The sequence below is a fragment of the Podarcis gaigeae genome, assembly GCF_964106915.1.
Source record: "Podarcis gaigeae genome assembly, chromosome: 14".
Classification (NCBI taxonomy): domain Eukaryota; kingdom Metazoa; phylum Chordata; class Lepidosauria; order Squamata; family Lacertidae; genus Podarcis; species Podarcis gaigeae.
Window position 1 is genome coordinate 18,115,723 of NC_139690.1, and position 17,543 is coordinate 18,133,265.

The 17,543-nt window shown below is 45.1% G+C and overlaps 1 protein-coding gene across 1 annotated transcript in view; it reads left to right on the forward strand.

Moving 5' to 3' along the window:
- RHCG (Rh family C glycoprotein) overlaps positions 1 to 17,543 on the forward strand; it is a 35,447-nt gene that overhangs the window by 4,837 nt on the left and 13,067 nt on the right. The window contains exons 2-4 of the mRNA XM_083712776.1: positions 10,068 to 10,254; positions 13,350 to 13,500; positions 17,324 to 17,471. Coding sequence (XP_083568902.1) covers positions 10,068 to 10,254; positions 13,350 to 13,500; positions 17,324 to 17,471 — 486 coding nt within the window. The remainder of the gene's footprint in view (positions 1 to 10,067; positions 10,255 to 13,349; positions 13,501 to 17,323; positions 17,472 to 17,543) is intronic.

Consider the following 17,543-nt stretch of genomic DNA (forward strand, 5'->3'; position numbering starts at 1 on the left):
GAGTACATTATCACTAATCTGCTACACTCTAGTTACAACTGACTTGTTGAGGTGGGGTTGTATCTCATTGTTGCCCAACTCCCAGTTTTCTCCCTGCCAACTAAGATTTCACTTTGCACATCTTACAAAGTGGCCTTGAGTCCACGAAAGCTTATGCGATAATAAATTGGTTCATCTTTTAAGGTGCCACAGGTCTTTGTTGTCTATGCTGCAAAAGACTAACAACCTACCTCGAGAGAGCTAAAACAGTAGCAGCCAAAGGCAGAAATCTTCCAACAGCCACTTATTAAGTAAGTTTCACGCAAACTGGAAAATGGACAAGCTAGGAGTTTGGAGTGGGATCCAGATCTCTGCTTCAGCAGCAGCCAAATGTGTGAATTGGTTAAATGTGCAATTGACACATCCATTCCATACCTTTAAAGCATGTGACTCTCCCCAAAGAATCCTGGGAACTGTAGACTATAGCTATGTGTGGGGTAAACTACAGTTCCCGGGATTCTTTGGGCTTTAAATTTGTGGTCTGTATCAATTACACTCTAATGGAGAATTCAGGAACATCTGCATTACTAATTTATATTGGTTTTGTATCAGCTTAGCAGGCATGGCTCTCAAAATAAATAAATAAGTCCTGTGAACTGTAGCTTGGTGGGGATGCTGAGAATTCTCTTATAAATCTGTATGCAACACACAGGACCACAGCTCTTAGAAATCCATGTGGGGAGAGAATGATGGTTTCACCAGTTTAAGCACTAAGAGGAAAGACCAGGGTGGTTTTTCAGATGTTGATGAACTACAACTCCCATCATTACCTGACCATTGGTCATGCTGGCCAAGGATGCTGGGAGTTGAAGTCCAACAACATCTGAAAGGCCAAAGGTTTCCTATTCCTGTACTACAGCCTGGGTGCTTTAACATTGCCATATGTAATGGGTAAGGGACTGGGTGGGGTGGAAATCCACAACAGTGCAATACTTGTGCGAAGAAAAATTTCAATAAGTCATCAACAAATGAGTAAGCTTCTGAGTTCCACAGAACTCTGAATCTCTTATCAGAGAGTAAATCAATGGGTCTTGCTTTGACATGAATAGGATTGCACTGTCAGGCTCACTGAGTTCAAGGGGCTTCCCTTCAGGTAAATGTACATGGAAATGAATACTGAATTTGATTAGGCTGAGGTCGGCAAAACAAGACTTTCACTTGAACCAAAGGCTATGGGGGAAAAGGAAATGTCAAACCTAAATGTCAGCAAGTCTTTGTTTCTTTTGCTATTCTTTTGGGAGAATAGGGAAGAAAAGAGCAGAGAAAAACTGGCCACTGTTAGCAAGCTTGAAGATAAATCTTAGGCGGTGCAGCTGTTCTCCACATGTGTTAAACAACTCCATTATCGGAGAAACTGTCCATTTAAGTTTCTCAATTTTTTCAAATCTTAAACTCAAGTTATCTACATTTCCATAGCAGTTTGCAATTATTAAGAAATGCTAATGAAAATATGTCAACGTTCTAGCACTAATTTCTCCTAATGATATGTTTTTGCAGGCAGTTTTGACTAACATACTCATTTGGGCAAGCAGAATGTGCATGGTTTTTTGTTTTTGTTTATACTAATATATGCATTTGTATGCACACCTCCCCCTAATATATGCAGCTTGGTTGGAGAATTGCACTGCAGAATTCTGAAAAGTGGACCTTACAAAGGATAAATGTCTTTTACGTTCATGTATCAGTTCGAGAGGTGTGAATTGGGTAAAGGTAAAGGTAAAGGGACCCCTGACCATTAGGTCCAATCACAGATGACTCTGGGGTTGTGGTGCTCATCTCGCTTTATTGGCTGAGGGAGCCGGCGTACAGCTTCCGGGTCATGTGACCAGCATGACTAAGCCGCTTCTGGCGAACCAGAGCAGCACACAGAAACACTGTTTACCTTCCCGCCGGAGCGGTACCTATTTATTTACTTGCACTTGGACGTGCTTTCGAAATGCTAGGTTGGCAGGAGCAGGGACCGAGCAACGGGAGCTCACCCCGTCATGGGGATCCGAACTGCCGACCTTCTGATCAGCAAGCCCTAGGCTCTGTGGTTTAACCCACAGCGCCACCCGCGTCCCACGGTGAATTGGGTAGTTTCACCTTAAATTGCAAAGGAAAGTAAATTCCTCTCCCATCCCTCTTTGTAATGTTTGGAGCGCTTTCCCCGTTCTGTGCCCATCGCCCCTGAGCAGCCCATCCTCTCCATTCCTTCTCATCTTGGTTCTTGTGCCTGGTTCTTCCCTGTATACAACCATCTGGGGATGGAGGTTAATGGGTGTATCAGAATGTGTGTTGTTTTGCCCAATTTGGATAGGTGCCAAACAGAGAGAAGGTGAAGCCTGACTCAATTCAAGCGGTATAGGCTGGAGGAGAAAAGCAGTCACAGGATTGGGGAGAAACTGTGCGCTGTTTCTTAGGTTTCAAGGAAAGAATTACTACCACCCTTTCTCAGATACATGCAAACATGCATTATATGCACTAATTCATTGCACCTCTTTTTATAGAAAAATAACATTGACTAGTAGTATTGTTGTTGGTCTTTGCAGCCCTGGGGGTTCCACAGAATATGAAGGGACTGAAAAGGAGTCATTAGCTCTTTTGGTTGGGCCAACTAGTTTGCTTTAAAGTCAACTGGGATCCCTGGCTAATTTGAAGGAGATTGGCAAGGACAGTGAAGCTGTTGTGGACTGGAACTCCCATCATCCCTGATCATTCACTATGCTGTCTGTGACTGATGGGAATTATAGTCCACACAACATCTGTAGGGCAGCATGTTAGTTTTTCCTGGGCCAGGTTTTCTGACTACCAGTTGTTTAACAGTAGCAACAAGCTGACTTTTTCCACCTAAAGTAGGCTGCTGAACGGAAGAAAGATAACCAGGAGTGGAATTTTGTGTGAATGGACCGTAAGCTTAGTTCAGTTCTGGTACTGAAAACAAATTGCAAGTCTAAGCATCTGCTCAGAGGCACCCTGTTTTTCAAGGTCACACGCATTTCATACCATGCACTGAAAACACATAGCTTCTCCTAAGGAACCCTGGGAACTGTGGATTACCCTTCAGAGAGCTACAGTTCCAAGTACTGTACCCTTGAAGGAAATGGCCTACATTTCCCAGAGTTCCCTGGGAAGAGGGATTGATTGTTAAACTACTCTTGAGGACTGCAACTCTCACACCCTTGAACAAACTACATTTCCCAGGATTCTCTGTGAGAAGCTACGACTGCTTAAAGTGGTATGCTACTGCTTTAAACATATGGTGCAGATGGTAACCTTCCTTCATTTCAGCTGGGTGTGATGTCACTGGATGTCTTCCTCATTCACGAACTGCCACCACTTTGGGAGTATGGCAGAGCCTGGGTGTTTTGTTTTTTCTCTATTACGCAGCCTCTCCCAAATGCTCCCACACACCCAGGACTTTTACAATGGCATTGATATTAACAGAGTTCCGATGCGACGTGCTTGGGGAAAATCACACACTCTTCACTTGGGTTTCATAAACAAAACACCTCACTTCATTAAACATGAGTTTGAGATGAGAATCTCGGCTAGTTCCCTCAGTCCCTGGAAAGCTTAGCTGCTCAGTCTCACCCTCACATCAGTAGAAATCCTGGATTAAGCCAGACACTGTTTAATCATTAAACTTCCTCTACTGGTGGCAGTAGTAGCGTTACAACATTTTCTCCTTCTGAGAGTCTACATGAATATATTATATTAGGGATAGAATATGTTGGTTATGACTGACTCAGCTGCCAGAGTTCTTCATTTGTGTCGGTTAAGGGATACAATCCGAACTGGACAATCCTGTTTCCTACTGACGTGCAATTTTATCTCTTTCCTCCTCCACTTTTGCATAGGATTAACATTCATTTGTATTCTGCTAGGAGACCAGACAAAGCTTACTTTATTCTTTCTGTACTTATTGTACTAACTTGAAATTTAACTGACACATTTTAACTTTGCCTCTGAATCACACGAGTTCCCAAAGCAATCCCAGGAGGTTTTCCACTCTCCAAGAAGAGGGGGTGCCATGACTGTTCATAGATTCATAGAATTGTAGAGTTGGAATTGAACACCAGGATCATCTAATCCAACCCCTTGTTATGCAGGAATCTTTTGCGCAACGTGGGGCTTGAACTCACAAACCTAAGATTAAGAGTCTCAAGCTCTATCAACAGAACTATCCCAGCTGTTGGCTTCAAATGTTACATCAAGTAACAGCCAATCCCTGCAGAAAGGACTGTACCACCTTGTGGGGAGTCCAGTGCTGTTGGGTCTGGGTGTATGAGAAAGCTCCCTGTGTGGAAATCTTTCATGTACCTGAAGAAAGCTGGTTGGCGCCCACTGCCCATCATCTCATGAATGGGGAATTCTTTTTAATAAAACCAAAACAAAACATTTTATTAATTTTACAAATAAAAAATACAAATAAACACACATCAATAAAGTAATACTATATGTGGAGATTCTCCAAATCTCACGTCTTTCCCTCATCCTGTCCAGGGGGTCTTGTTTTAAAACATCTACAACTGCACATTAGTCTGTAGTCCAGTTTTTATATTGAACCATATTGCCCATAATATTTTTCACACTACAAGTGTGTCAAAATCCTGCTCTTGCTTCCATCAGCTTACAGTGGTCTCCTAGATAACTTGTAAATTTTTCCCATTCTTCTAGAAAGTTTTTATCCTCTTGAGCAGGGGTCAGCAAACTTTTTCAGCAGGGGGCCGGTCCAGTGTCCCTCAGACCTTGTGGGGGGCCGGACTACATTCTGAAAAAAAGAAATGAATGAATTCCCATGCCCCACAAATAACCCAGAGATGCGTTTTAAATAAAAGGACACATTCTACTCATGTAAAAACATGCTGATTCCTGGACCGTCCGTGGGCTGGATTTAGAAGGCGATTGGGCTGGATCCGGCCCCTGGGCCTTAGTTTGCCTACCGGTGCTCTTGGGGAATTCAATCCTGCTTGGTCCTGCTGCCATCCTTTCCATCTCTGCAGGTTAACTTTGACAAGGCTTCTCTAAATACATTGGTAGATCCAGCCTGTCTGGTAGCAGAAGCAAACATTAGTGAAAACAAAGCAAGATTTTATGGGATTCATTGAACAACCCCTTGCCCTTCCTCTGACAGCCTTGAGGTACATCTTTCACATACTTTTTGTGAGGCTTCTGAATACCAGTTGCTGGAAACCACTGGAGGGGAGAGTGATCTTCTGCTCAGATCCTGCCTGAGTGTTTCCCATGAGCATCCAGTTGGAGTTGGTCACTGTGAGAACAGAATGCTGGGATAGATAGGGCATTGCTGCCATCACTTCCAGTCTTAGGGGTTGTTACACCTCTGCTTCAGAGGCCAAGTTCCCTTTCTGGGGGAGAGATCCCTGCCAGTCTCCCACAAAGGCCTGACTCCCCCTTTATTGTTCTGGGCTGTTTCTGAGGGCTCCAGATCCTACTTGACCAGATCTCTGGGAGATTGTGTAGTCAGACACAACTGCATGATTGTTAGTATATGAAAAGGGTCAAGGACCACAGAGTTCTAATTGCTAGAGAAGGTTCAGTTAGGTCATGTCCCCTCACCCCCAGTGGGGAAGGAAATGCTGTATATCTTATCTTCTTTTCCCCTTCTCCTTTCTTTAAGATGTAGCTATGGAAGCAGCATGTGTCTCTCAATAGCTTCCAGCTCTAGACACCTGTCTGAAGCTATCTTGCTGCTTTCTTTTTACCCATATGCCTGCATTTCTTATCGTTGCTGCATAGAATAGTGCAGGACTGTGACATCAAATACGTAAGTAAAGTATTTTAAACTTACTTCAGTGTGTGGTCTGCTTCATTGCAAGAGGGATAGAAAGGGGGGTCAGCTGCTTTACACAGCTAAACGGAATAAATAAGGTTTAACAGCATATTCCCATGCATCACTATTCTGCCTAAGGATAAGAATGAAATTCTGTTAGGGGTTTTCTCCCCATCAGAGAGACTGCTAAAGCCCCACACTTTGGAATACAGGCTTGCTGCCACTTTCCTTTGTTATTAACACACCCACACAGGTCTCTGTAGGATTAAATATAATTAATATATCCTTTTACCAATTCCCACCATTAAATCCTCCATGGAAGAAGAAGCACATATGATCTTGGGGGCACAGAGTGTGTGCTTTTTACCTTTTTCAGCTGGTTTGCCAGCTGTGTACCCATTCCCTTTGAAAAAAGTTTTATTTATACTTTTCAAATTTATACATTTCATAAATTTTACCGTCATTTTAACATTTCAAAGTCTGACTTCCTCCCCGCTCTTTCTGTGGTTCCTTAAATTTATTTTTTAATATCTTCTGCATATCCAAATTTGTTTAATTTGCTCATTTAATTATCTACTTTAAATATAAACTGCTACGAAACTGCAGGTTATTACAATAATCCTGTCAATACTTTTATCTGTTTGCAGTTCATCTGTAAATATTCAATAAACCATTTCCATTCTTTTATTTAAAAAAGTTTGCTATTTTGATTTCTTATTCTTCTGGTGAGTTTCGCCATTTCTGTATATTCCATAAGTTTTTGTACCCATTCGTCCTTTGCTGGGACTTCTGCTTCTTTCCATTCTGAACAGGAATATGCTTAGCCCAGTGATTCATGTTCCATTTCTCAGGGATGGGCCAGATTCGAAATGCAAGTACAGTGGTACCTTGGGTTACATACGCTTCAGGTTACATACGCTTCAGGTTACAGACTCTGCTAACCCAGAAATAGTTCTTCAGGTTAAGAACTTTGCTTCAGGATGAGAACAGAAATTGTGCTCCGATGGTGCGGCGGCAGCAGGAGGCCCCATTAGCTAAAGTGGTGCTTCAGGTTAAGAACAGTTTCAGGTTAAGAACGGACCTCTGGAATGAATTAAGTACTTAACCCGAGGTACCACTGTATATAATCCACAGTGCATATGCCCTTTAAATACATGAGGGCAGAATATGGGCTGATTCATGCAAGTTTACTTGTTTGTGTATGGTGGGAATTCCCAGGCCAAATGATGGAGGAAACATAACCCTCATCTTGGTCTTATTCAGCAGCCTAAGGACCTCCTGGACCACTGATAATTGCCGAGTGTCATTTTACATCACTGGAGCTGATTTCTATCTCGAGGACATGATGGATGGCAAGTGGCTGGAAATGTATAGACTTGTTTTGCAATGCAGACAGAGTTGCAGAAGCCCAAGGGGGTGGGTGGGAAATTGCTGTGCGCTGTGTACCGTGTGTAGTGCAAATGGCAGTATATCAGTGTGTGATACACACACACGAAAAAAGAATATTTCAATGGCAACATCAAATAACAGGATGTTTCCGGTCTCTTCTAGCGGTTTCTGAATGAGAAGTCCATAGTTTGGGGTTTCACAAATCTGCTTGCTTTCAAATAATAATAATAATAATAATAATAATAATAATAATAATAATAATAATTTATTTATACCCCACCCATCTTACTGGGTTTCGCCAGCCACTCTGGGCAGCTCCCAACAGAATATTAAAAACACGATAAAACATTGAACATTAAAAGCTCCCCTAAACAGGGCTGCCTTCAGATGTCTTCTAAAAGTCAGATAGTTGTTTATTTCTCTGACATCTGGTGGGAGGGTATTCCACACAGCGGGTGCCACCACTGAGAAGACCCTCTGCCTGGTTCCCTGTAGCCTTACTTCTCGCAGTGAGGGAACCGCCAGAAGGCCCTCGAAGCTGAACGAAGTCTTGATGAGCCCAGAGTTGTTCTGTATGTCCCAAACCTAAGCATTTAGGAACGAAACTCCAGCTGCTTCAGTTTCAAGAGAATGATATGCAAATTCTGCTACATGCAATGGAATTTCATGGGAAACACAACTTAAGTCACTCTGAAAGAAGATACTGGATCATACCAAATCATTTGTCGCATATGTGCACAGCAGTAGATGTGGCTGCAAAGCAAGACATGGGGTCTGCACTGGTCATTGCAATGCATCGCTAGTTATTATTATTGTATAATTATAAGATTACCATAGGATAAGCTGTCCTGCCCAGCTTAACTGGGTCAAACCCCTTCACCTTGGCAGAAAAGGTTACCAAACTCTGTTCTCTCTCTTCCACTCTGTAAATCTGACTAGCAAGGAGATCCAAGCTTAGACCGTGTGGCTTAAGCAAATAATTTAGAAACATTTACCATTCAGCAGCATAAGTTATACCGGCTGTCTTTTCTTGCTGCTGTATGAATCTCACCTTTGAAGAGTTGGTAAGTAAATCATTTTTTAACTTACCAAACATGTGGTCTCTTTCTATGCTAAGGGAAGTGGGGGGCTTTGGAAGCAACTTAGAAGGGGATATTTTAAAGGTCTAACAGCCTATATTTCTTTGCTTTACTTTGCTGCATGTTTGTGATTTTAAATATCTGCTGGTGCTCTCTCATCAAAGAGTGCTTGCCCCAAACCTTGATTTAGGCTCCCAGGGAATTCTCCTTTTTAATATATCTAAAGTATTTCCCCTCTAACCGAAACAACAAACAAAATTTTAAAACCAACACAATTTGGTGGTCCCCTGGTCTGATACTAATCAGGAAAGGCCATAATTCAGTGGTTGAGCATCTGTTTTGCTTGCAGGAGGTCCTAGGTTCAGTCCTCAGCATCTCCAGCTGGACTAGGAAAAGGCTGCTTCCTGAAAGTCATTGTCATTGGACAATAGTATGCTAGATTGGCCAATGATCTGACTTTGTATGATGCAGTTTCCTAAGTATATTCCATTGATCCAGCAGAGCTCTGCTTATGTTTTTGTATTCTTAAGGCATCATTTGATGCCACGTGTGTGATAGCAGAATTTAGAGATTTTTAGGGATTTTTAGGTTTTGGGATTTTTTAAATAAAAAAATAGTTTTATAAGTTGTGCATCTTTGTTTCTCAACTTGATTCTTTTACATGGTTTTATAGGTACTGTGGTATTTTATGCATCGTGACACAGTTATTTTTATTGATCATAGTTTAGCAATTATTTATTGACATTGTTAAGAGTGAATTTCTGTTTAATTATTATTTGCTGGTATTTTGAGAGTTGATTTTATTGTGTACACTTATATTCTAATAGATTATTGAATATTACTTTGTTTGATTTAAGCCGTTCCATTTTAAAGTTATGTTTTGTTATGACTTTTTGTATTGGATCAGATTATCATCTGGTGTGTGTTCTTTGTTGCATATTCTGTTGCTGTAAAGCGCCTTGTGCATAGTAATATTGAAAGGTGGTGTGGGAATTGAAATAAAACAGGAAGCGAGCATGGTTGCTAGATATGCAGATAAAGTGAGATGAGGGTTGGGGTGAACACATACTTTTGTTTTATATATAATTTTTATTAAATTTTCTGTTTTACAATTTAAAATACTCATTTTCACATCCTTAAGATATCAGTGACTTCCCTTCTTCTCATTCCATGGTTCTTGTTACAATCCCTGCATATTTTACAGAAACTATACCATTCAGTATTCCATTATTAGTAAAGGTAAAGGGACCCCTGACCATTAGGTCCAATCGTGGCCGACTCTGGGGTTGCGGCGCTCATCTCGCTTTATTGGCCGAGGGAACCGGCGTACAGCTTCTGGGTCATGTGGCCAGCATGACTAAGCCGCTTTTGGAGAACCAGAGCAGCGCACGGAAATGCCATTTACCTTCCCGCCAGAGCAGTACCTATTTATGTACTTGCACTTTGACATTCTTTCGAACTGCTAGGTTGGCAGGAGCAGGGAGCAAGCAACGGGAGCTCACTGTATTTGATTTGAACTGCTGACCTTCTGATCGGCAAGTTCTAGGCTCTGCGGTTTAACCCACAGCGCCACCCGCGTCCCATTCCATTATTACATCCATCATAACTTATTTACACTGTTGAATTTATCTTAACGCTGCCAGCGTTTTCAGCTGTACACAGTTATTTCCCATATATTCCATAAACGCTTTCCAATCTTCTCTAAACGTTATGTTCTTCTTGTTTTCTTATTCTATTGAACACACGTTTTTGAACCAACGTCAATGAAATTTCTTTCCTTAATGCAGCTTTCCAAGATGTTCATGTGATGATTTTTGTGGGCTTTGGGTTCCTCATGACATTTCTTCAACGCTACGGTTTTGGGGCTGTCGCGTTCAACTTCCTCCTTGCCGCCTTTGGGATCCAGTGGGCTCTCCTGGTTCAGGGCTGGTTTCATACCTTTGAGAATGGGAAGATACTCATTGGAGTGGAAAGGTAAGTTTGCCCATATGGAACCTGGCTGGGGTGGGTGGGTGGGGGCAGGGGCGCCGACTTATAAAAAAAATTGGGGGGGCGGGGGCCCATACCGACTTATAAAAAATATTGGGGGGGCCAAAGACCTCCAAACCGCTGCTGCTGGGGGAATGAAAGGGGCGAGCCCCGGGCTGCCCCGACCTTAAGTGAACCTGTGAGGGCCCGCCCTTTGCGGCAGCCGATTGGCTGCCGCCGTGGGCGGTGAATATTAATGAGCTAGGGGGAATCCCCGCTTCTCGCGGAGCTGATGCCAGCCCCGCGAGATTGTTGATGGGTCGAGAGCCCGCAACCCCACCCCCTCTCTAGATCGGGAGTGGCTTTGTTTTAACTCATTACTGAATGTATTTTAAAAGGTAACTATCGTCAAACAAGGAAAATAAAAAATACCAACATAATTTTGTGATTTTACAAAGCATAATATAACTAATAATTTTCTTAAATTATTGGGGGGGCAGAGCCCGCCCAAACGAATTTTTGAGGGGGCTCTGGCCCCCTCAGGCCCCATGGAGTCGGCGCCTATGGGTGGGGGTCCCGTATTTCTTGGCTGGACTCTAAGGTTAATGCGATACACTGGTGAAAAGAACCAGTTTGTTGTACAGTGGTACCTCGGGTTACAGATACTTCAGGTTACAGACTCTGCTAACCCAGAAATAGTACCTCGGGTTAAGAACTTTGCTTCAGGATGAGAACAGAAATCGTGCAGCGGCAGCGGGAGGCCCCATTTGCTAAAGTGGTACCTCAGGTTAAGAACAGTTTCAGGTTAAGAACGGACCTCCAGAACAAATTAAGTTCTCAACCCGAGGTACCACTGTATTTGAATGTAAAGATACACACAGGGAAGGAGGGCTGGCGAGTGAGATGGAATCCTTTCGTCCTATAGGGAACCAGAAAGATATGGAAACTTTTGAGTTTCACAGAATTGTTAATAGGACAAAATGAATGCTTAGAGCATTAAAATATGGCATTAAGAGTCTGAATAGTCAGAAGAATATAAAATGAGCCAGTTGGATCAAGACAATAGCCCAGCTGTTATTTACTATATCTCTGTAGCATACCACCACAGGGTCAGCTAAGTCAGAAATACAGGTCCATGCCGCAAGGAATCTACAGTGGTACCTCGGGTTAAGAGCTTAATTCGTTTCGGAGGTCCGTTCTTAACCTGAAACTGTTCTTAACCTGAAGCACCACTTTAGCTAATGGGGCCTCCTGTTGCCGCTGCCCCGCCAGAGCACAATTTCTGTTCTCATCCTGTACACTATAAAACAGGCATTTAGAAAACAAATACAGTGGTACCTCGGGTTACATACGCTTCAGGTTACATACTCTGCTAACCCAGAAATAGTACCTCAGGTTAAGAACTTTGCTTCAGGATGAGAACAGAAATCGTGCAGCGGCGACGCAGCAGCAGCAGGAAGCCCCATTAGCTAAAGTGGTGCTTCAGGTTAAGAACAGTTTCAGGTTAAGAACGGACCTCCGAAACGAGTTAAGTACTTAACCTGAGGTACCACTGTAACAGGAAAGTAAAGTAAAGGAGAGGCAAAGGGGACCAGGAAAGATGGAAGATCCACACGTGGTGTTTCTGTCCTCCCTGTGACTCTTGAGGGCCTCCTGATACAGATTCAGTGTATACCAGCGTTGCTTCATCCTTGGGTCCTAGATGTTGGACTACAACTCCCATCATCACCGTAGCCAGCTTAGCTAATGGTCAGGATGATGGGAGTTGTGATCCAACGCAGTAGCAGGCGGCATGGGGAGGCAGTGGTGATTGCCTGATCTCCAGTCAGTCATATGGGTGGAATTAGAGGCAGAAGGACAATGGTGTGGTGAAAATGACACGGTGATGTGCAGCAGCAGAGCCCATCCAGGGCTCCCGCAGGTCTGTTTGCACCATACCTGCTTGTCATCCAACACACGATCCGTACTGATCCAACAACGTCTGGGAACTCAAGGTGGAAGTACACTTGTTTATACAGGTTTTTATATACAGTGGAACCTCGGGTTGCAAACGTGATCTGTGTGGGAGGCTTGTTTGCAACCCGCAGCACTGTGTCTGTGCATGCGCGGGTTGCGATTTGGCCCTTCTGCACGTGCGCAAAGCGTGATTTAGCACTTCTGTGCATGCGAGAGCGCCGATACCCAGAAGTAACCCGTTCTGGTACTTCCAGGTTTGGCACGATGTGCAACCGGAAAACTTGTAACCTGAAGTGTCTGTAACCTGAGGTACCACTGTATATACTGTATTTTTCGCTCTATAGGGTGCACTTTCCCCCCTCCAAAAATGAAGGGGAAATGTGTGTGCGTCCTATGGAGCGAATGCAGGCTCCTTGGCTTCAGTGAAAGGAACCTGAAGCCTCCGAAGCTCAGAGGGAGTGCTCCCTCCACTCTCCAGAGGCTACACGTTGCTTGCGCTGAAGCCTGGAGAGCAAGAGGGGTCAGTGTGCACCGACTCCTCTCACTCTCCAGGCTTCAGGCAGCTATCTGCAAGCCTTCGGAGCACAGCAGGAGTTCCCGCCACGCTCCGAAGGCTTGCGGATAGCAGCCTGCAGCCTGAAGCCCGGGGAGCGCAGCGCCAACTCCCGCTGCGCTCCCCGGGCTTCAGGCAGCTATTCACAAGCCTTATGAGTGCGACTCCAGCCCCGCAAGCTCCAGGAGCGGCGGCAAGGCTGCGCGCAACCTTGCCGCTGCTCCCGGACCTGTTCTGGGGGCTGGGGTCAGGGGAAGCTCGGGCTTCCCCCACCACAGTCTCGCGGCTAAAAACGAAGCCAAGACAGTGAGCGGGATCCATCCGGCTGGCTGTCTTGGCTTCTGCCAAAGCCACACGCAGCCTCTCCCGGCTGGAGAGGTTGCACACGGCTAAAGAGGAAGCCAAGACAGCCAGCCGGATGGATCCCGCTCACTGTCTTGGCTTCTTTGCTCTTTGGGGCTGAAATAATTATTTTTCTTTATTTCCCTCCTAAAAACTAGGTGCGCCCTCTGGTCCGGTGCGACCTATGGAGCGAAAAATACGGTATATAAATGTGCTTCATTTCTAACCTTCCTCTTCCTCTTCCTCTCAGCATGATTGGTGCAGATTTCTGTGTGGGTTCTGTCTGCATCGCCTTTGGCGCCGTCCTGGGCAAAATCAGTCCTGTGCAGCTGCTGATCATGACACTGTTTCAAGTGACTCTCTTCTCCGTTAATGAATACATCCTACTGGACCTGCTCCATGTAAGGCTATTTAACTCTCTCTCTCTCTCTCTCTCTCTCTCTCTCTCTCACACACACACACACACACACACACACAAAAACACACAGGCTGGATCCAAGAAGCGTTTCAGTTAAACGCGCCGTAAGCTTTGTATGAGAAATCTGGTTGGCAAAAATGGAACTCCACAGCGCCACCTGGTGTCACAGTGTTATAATGCATATACAGTGCATATGAGGCGCTTTTTCTTTGCCAATGTAGCTGAGTCCACAGATACTTACTAGTGCCTGAGTGGTTTCACAATTAATTCTCCTTCCCAGGAAACTTTGGGAAATATAGCTCTGCACACAAGTGGATTTAGGGCAGCATGACTGGTTCGCCCACACTGGGCGCCAAGCCTAGAGGGTGCTGAAGGGACGTTGTAACAGTGACAAACAAAGGAAGGTGAGAGGCCAGGGGGGAGGCACCAAATTTTGGTATTGCATAGGGTGCCACTGAAATCTGGAAGCCCAAAGTCCTCTGCTGCTCTGTAAGGAGAATAGGTGTCAGGGACTGGGCAGAGGAGGAATGGTGGAGACCGCTTCCCCAGCCTGACCCTTCCAGGGAAGAGGAAGAGGAAGACAGTGCAGATTTACAACAAGCGGTTGAGGGAGGTCTCAACTCAGAGGCAGATGAGGGGGAAAGTTGGGAAATCAGGGGATTGGAGGAGCAGGCAGGGCCGGAGCAGCAGCTGGCTGACATGTTATCACTAGAAAGCATTCCAGACCCACCATCTCCCAGAACCAGGTGAGACTTAAAAGTAGGAGAGCAAAGAGCTCAAAGACAAAGGGCATTTATCAGCACCCATAGAAGAGATGACAAATGAAGAAGTGGGAGAGAAGGGGAGTGGAGATTTACTCAGGACCATGCCATTATCCAAGAGGCTGGGTTCTACGGACTCTCTCTGTAAAATATGAAATAAAAAAGGACTGCATGAAGCGCTTCCTTGTCTTTATACCTTCCTGGGCAATCAGCCGGGAGCTGCTGACGGTTCTGAGAGATTGGCTCCCAGTACATTTCCGAGCACAATTCAAAGTGTTGGTGCTGACCTTTAAAGCCCTAAACGGCCTTGGCCCAGTATACCTGAAGGAGCGTCTCCACCCCCATCATTCTGCCCAGACACTGGGGTTCAGCTCTGAGGGCCTTCTGGCAGTTCCCTCATTGCGAGAAGCAAAGCTACAGGGAACCAGCCACAGGGCCTTTTTGGTGGTGGCGCCCGCCCTGTGGAACGCCCTCCCATCAGATGTCAAAGCGATAAACAACTACCTGACATTCAGAAGACATCTTAAGGCAGCCCTGTTCAGGGAAGTTTTTAATGTGTGACATTTTAGTGTATTTTTGGTCTCTGTGTAAGCCGCCCAGAGTGGCTGGGGAAACCCAGCCAGATGGGCGGGGTACAAATAAATTATTATTATTATTATTATTATTATTATTATTATTATTATTATTATCATCATCATCCTGGCAATAGGGGATTTCCTTCCAACTCTCAGCACCCTTAACCAGCTACATTTCCCAGGATTCTTTGGGGGAAGCTATGACTGTGTATGATACTGCTTTAAATGTATAGTGCAGATGGAGCAGAGCGACTAGCAGGGGGAAGAGTGGGGGCCCAGCCAGCCAAATAACCCACCTGTGTGGGAAGGGGAGGGATGAAAGGAAAACTGCTTGAGGAACAGAACTGAACAGAACACCACTCATGGGATTAGCAATTGCACAATAGTAGTTGTTTTAATGGGTGAGTGGGCACAGGCCCTCCCCAATTTAGATCAGGAGACTGGCAAAACAAAGGGGGGAGGCGGTGTTGGGGAGCTTTATCCGCAGGTCTCTTATCAAAAAACCTGGAGTCAGTCCTGGCCTTGTGGAATGTGATTGCACAAGTAGGGCAATGGTGTGTAAAGGCCCCCAGAGGAAGACATTCCTCAGACCATCAGATAGAGGAACTGGACGGTGCCCTGAGGGAGGCAAGCTCAAAAATAGATTTTTTTGTCACTGTGTGGGATGCAAGGACAGCCTTGGGCTTCACTCAGGCCCACCAATGTTGCAAGCGCTAGGAAATATTACTTGTTTGCCAAATTCATGTCAGTTGCACCAAATAATATTACAATGAATTCACTCCATAAACGGAAAGGCAGATTAGTTTCCTATATTTTCGCGTATAACGTTCTTCTTTTATCAGCTCCAAAACGCTGTTTTTATGTGCCAAGCTGAGAACCAAACTGGACAGAACACCATTCATGGGATTAGCAATTGCACAAATCGTAGTTGTTTTAAAGCAGGCGTCAGCAACCTTTTTCAGCCATGGGCCGGACTATATTGGGGGGGGGGGGGAATGAACGAATTCCTATGCCCCACAAATAACCCAGAAATGCACTTTAAATAAAAGGACACATTCTACTCATGTAAAAACATCAGGCAGGTCCCACAAATAACCCAGAAATGCATTTTAAATAAAAGGACACATTCTACTCATGTAAAAACATGCTGATTCCCAGACCATCCGTGGGCCAGATTTAGAAGGCAATTGGGCCAGATCCGGCCCCCGGGCCATAGGCGCCGACTCCATGGGGCCTGAGGGGGCCCGAGCCCCCTCAAAAATTCGTTTGGGGGGGCTCTGCCCCCCCAATAATTTAAGAAAATTATTAGTTATATTATGCTTTGTAAAATCACAAAATTATGTTGGTATTTTTTATTTTCCTTGTTTGACGATAGTTACCTTTTAAAATACATTCAGTAATGAGTTAAAGCAAAGCCACTCCCAATCTAGAGAGGGGGTGGGGTTGCGGGCTCTCGACCCATCAACAATCTCGCGGGGCTGGCGTCAGCCCCGCGAGAATCGGGGATTCCCCCTAGCTCATTAATATTCACCGCCCACGGCGGCAGCCAATCGGCTGCCGCAAAGGGCGGGCCCTCACAGGTTCACTTAAGGTCGGGGCAGCCCGGGGCTCGCCCCTTTCATTCCCCCAGCAGCAGCGGTTTGGAGGTCTTGGGCCCCCCCCATATTTTTTATAAGTCGGTATGGGCCCCCACCCCCCCCCAATATTTTTTATAAGTCGGCGCCCCTGCCCCGGGCCTTAGGTTGCCTACCCCTGTTTAAAACAGTGAGTGAGCACAGGCCTCCCTCAATCTAGATCTGGACTCTGGCAAAAGGGGTGTGTGTGTTGGGGAGCTTTAAGCCTTTGACTTCTGCTGTGGTCCTGAGCTTGGGGAGGGTGCCTTGACTACATTGGAGAAAGCTTTCACTGTTGCCAAGATTCGCCACATTCACACCGTATGTTTTACATACCACTCAACTGCCCCGATTAAATGGGAACATCCCATTTGGGGGTTCTGTTCTCTCACGTGAGAGCATGGCACCTGAAAATGAGTGAGATAGCGATATCTCATGAGATCACGGAGCCCCCAAATGTGAGGTGTTTTGGCTGTGTACTCTCGCACTGGTCACGTGACTTGCCTGGGAGCGCAGCCTGGAAGATGAACATCCCAGTTTTCACCCTGAACATGTTGGAGGGCATGCATTTTAAACACCACACATTCAAAACACTTTTAACCGTCATGTCTTCTCCCAAATAATCCTGGGAGTTGTAGTTGGTAAGGGTTCTGAGAGTTGTTAGGAGGCCCTTATTCCCCTCACAGAAATATAGTTCCCAGAGTTCTCTGTGAAGAGGGATTGGATTGTTAGACCGCTCTGAGAATTGTTGCTCTGTGAGGGGATTTTCTCATTGTGGTCTAGCTGCTTGTGGGACAGTCATGGAGACCCTCCCATTCCTTCCCAAGGCTGACCCCTGTTCTCTCCCATCACTGCAGGTTAAAGATGCTGGTGGATCCATGACCATTCACACATTTGGCGCTTATTTTGGGCTAGTGGTGACCGCCATTTTGTATCGCCCCAACTTGGAGCAGACCAAAGATAAGCAGGGTTCTGTCTACCACTCAGATCTCTTCTCTATGATTGGTAAGATTTGCCTTTGGTTTTTGATGTTTTCCGCCTTCAGCTTGCAGAGTGGCCAGGCTTAGGGAAGATCGG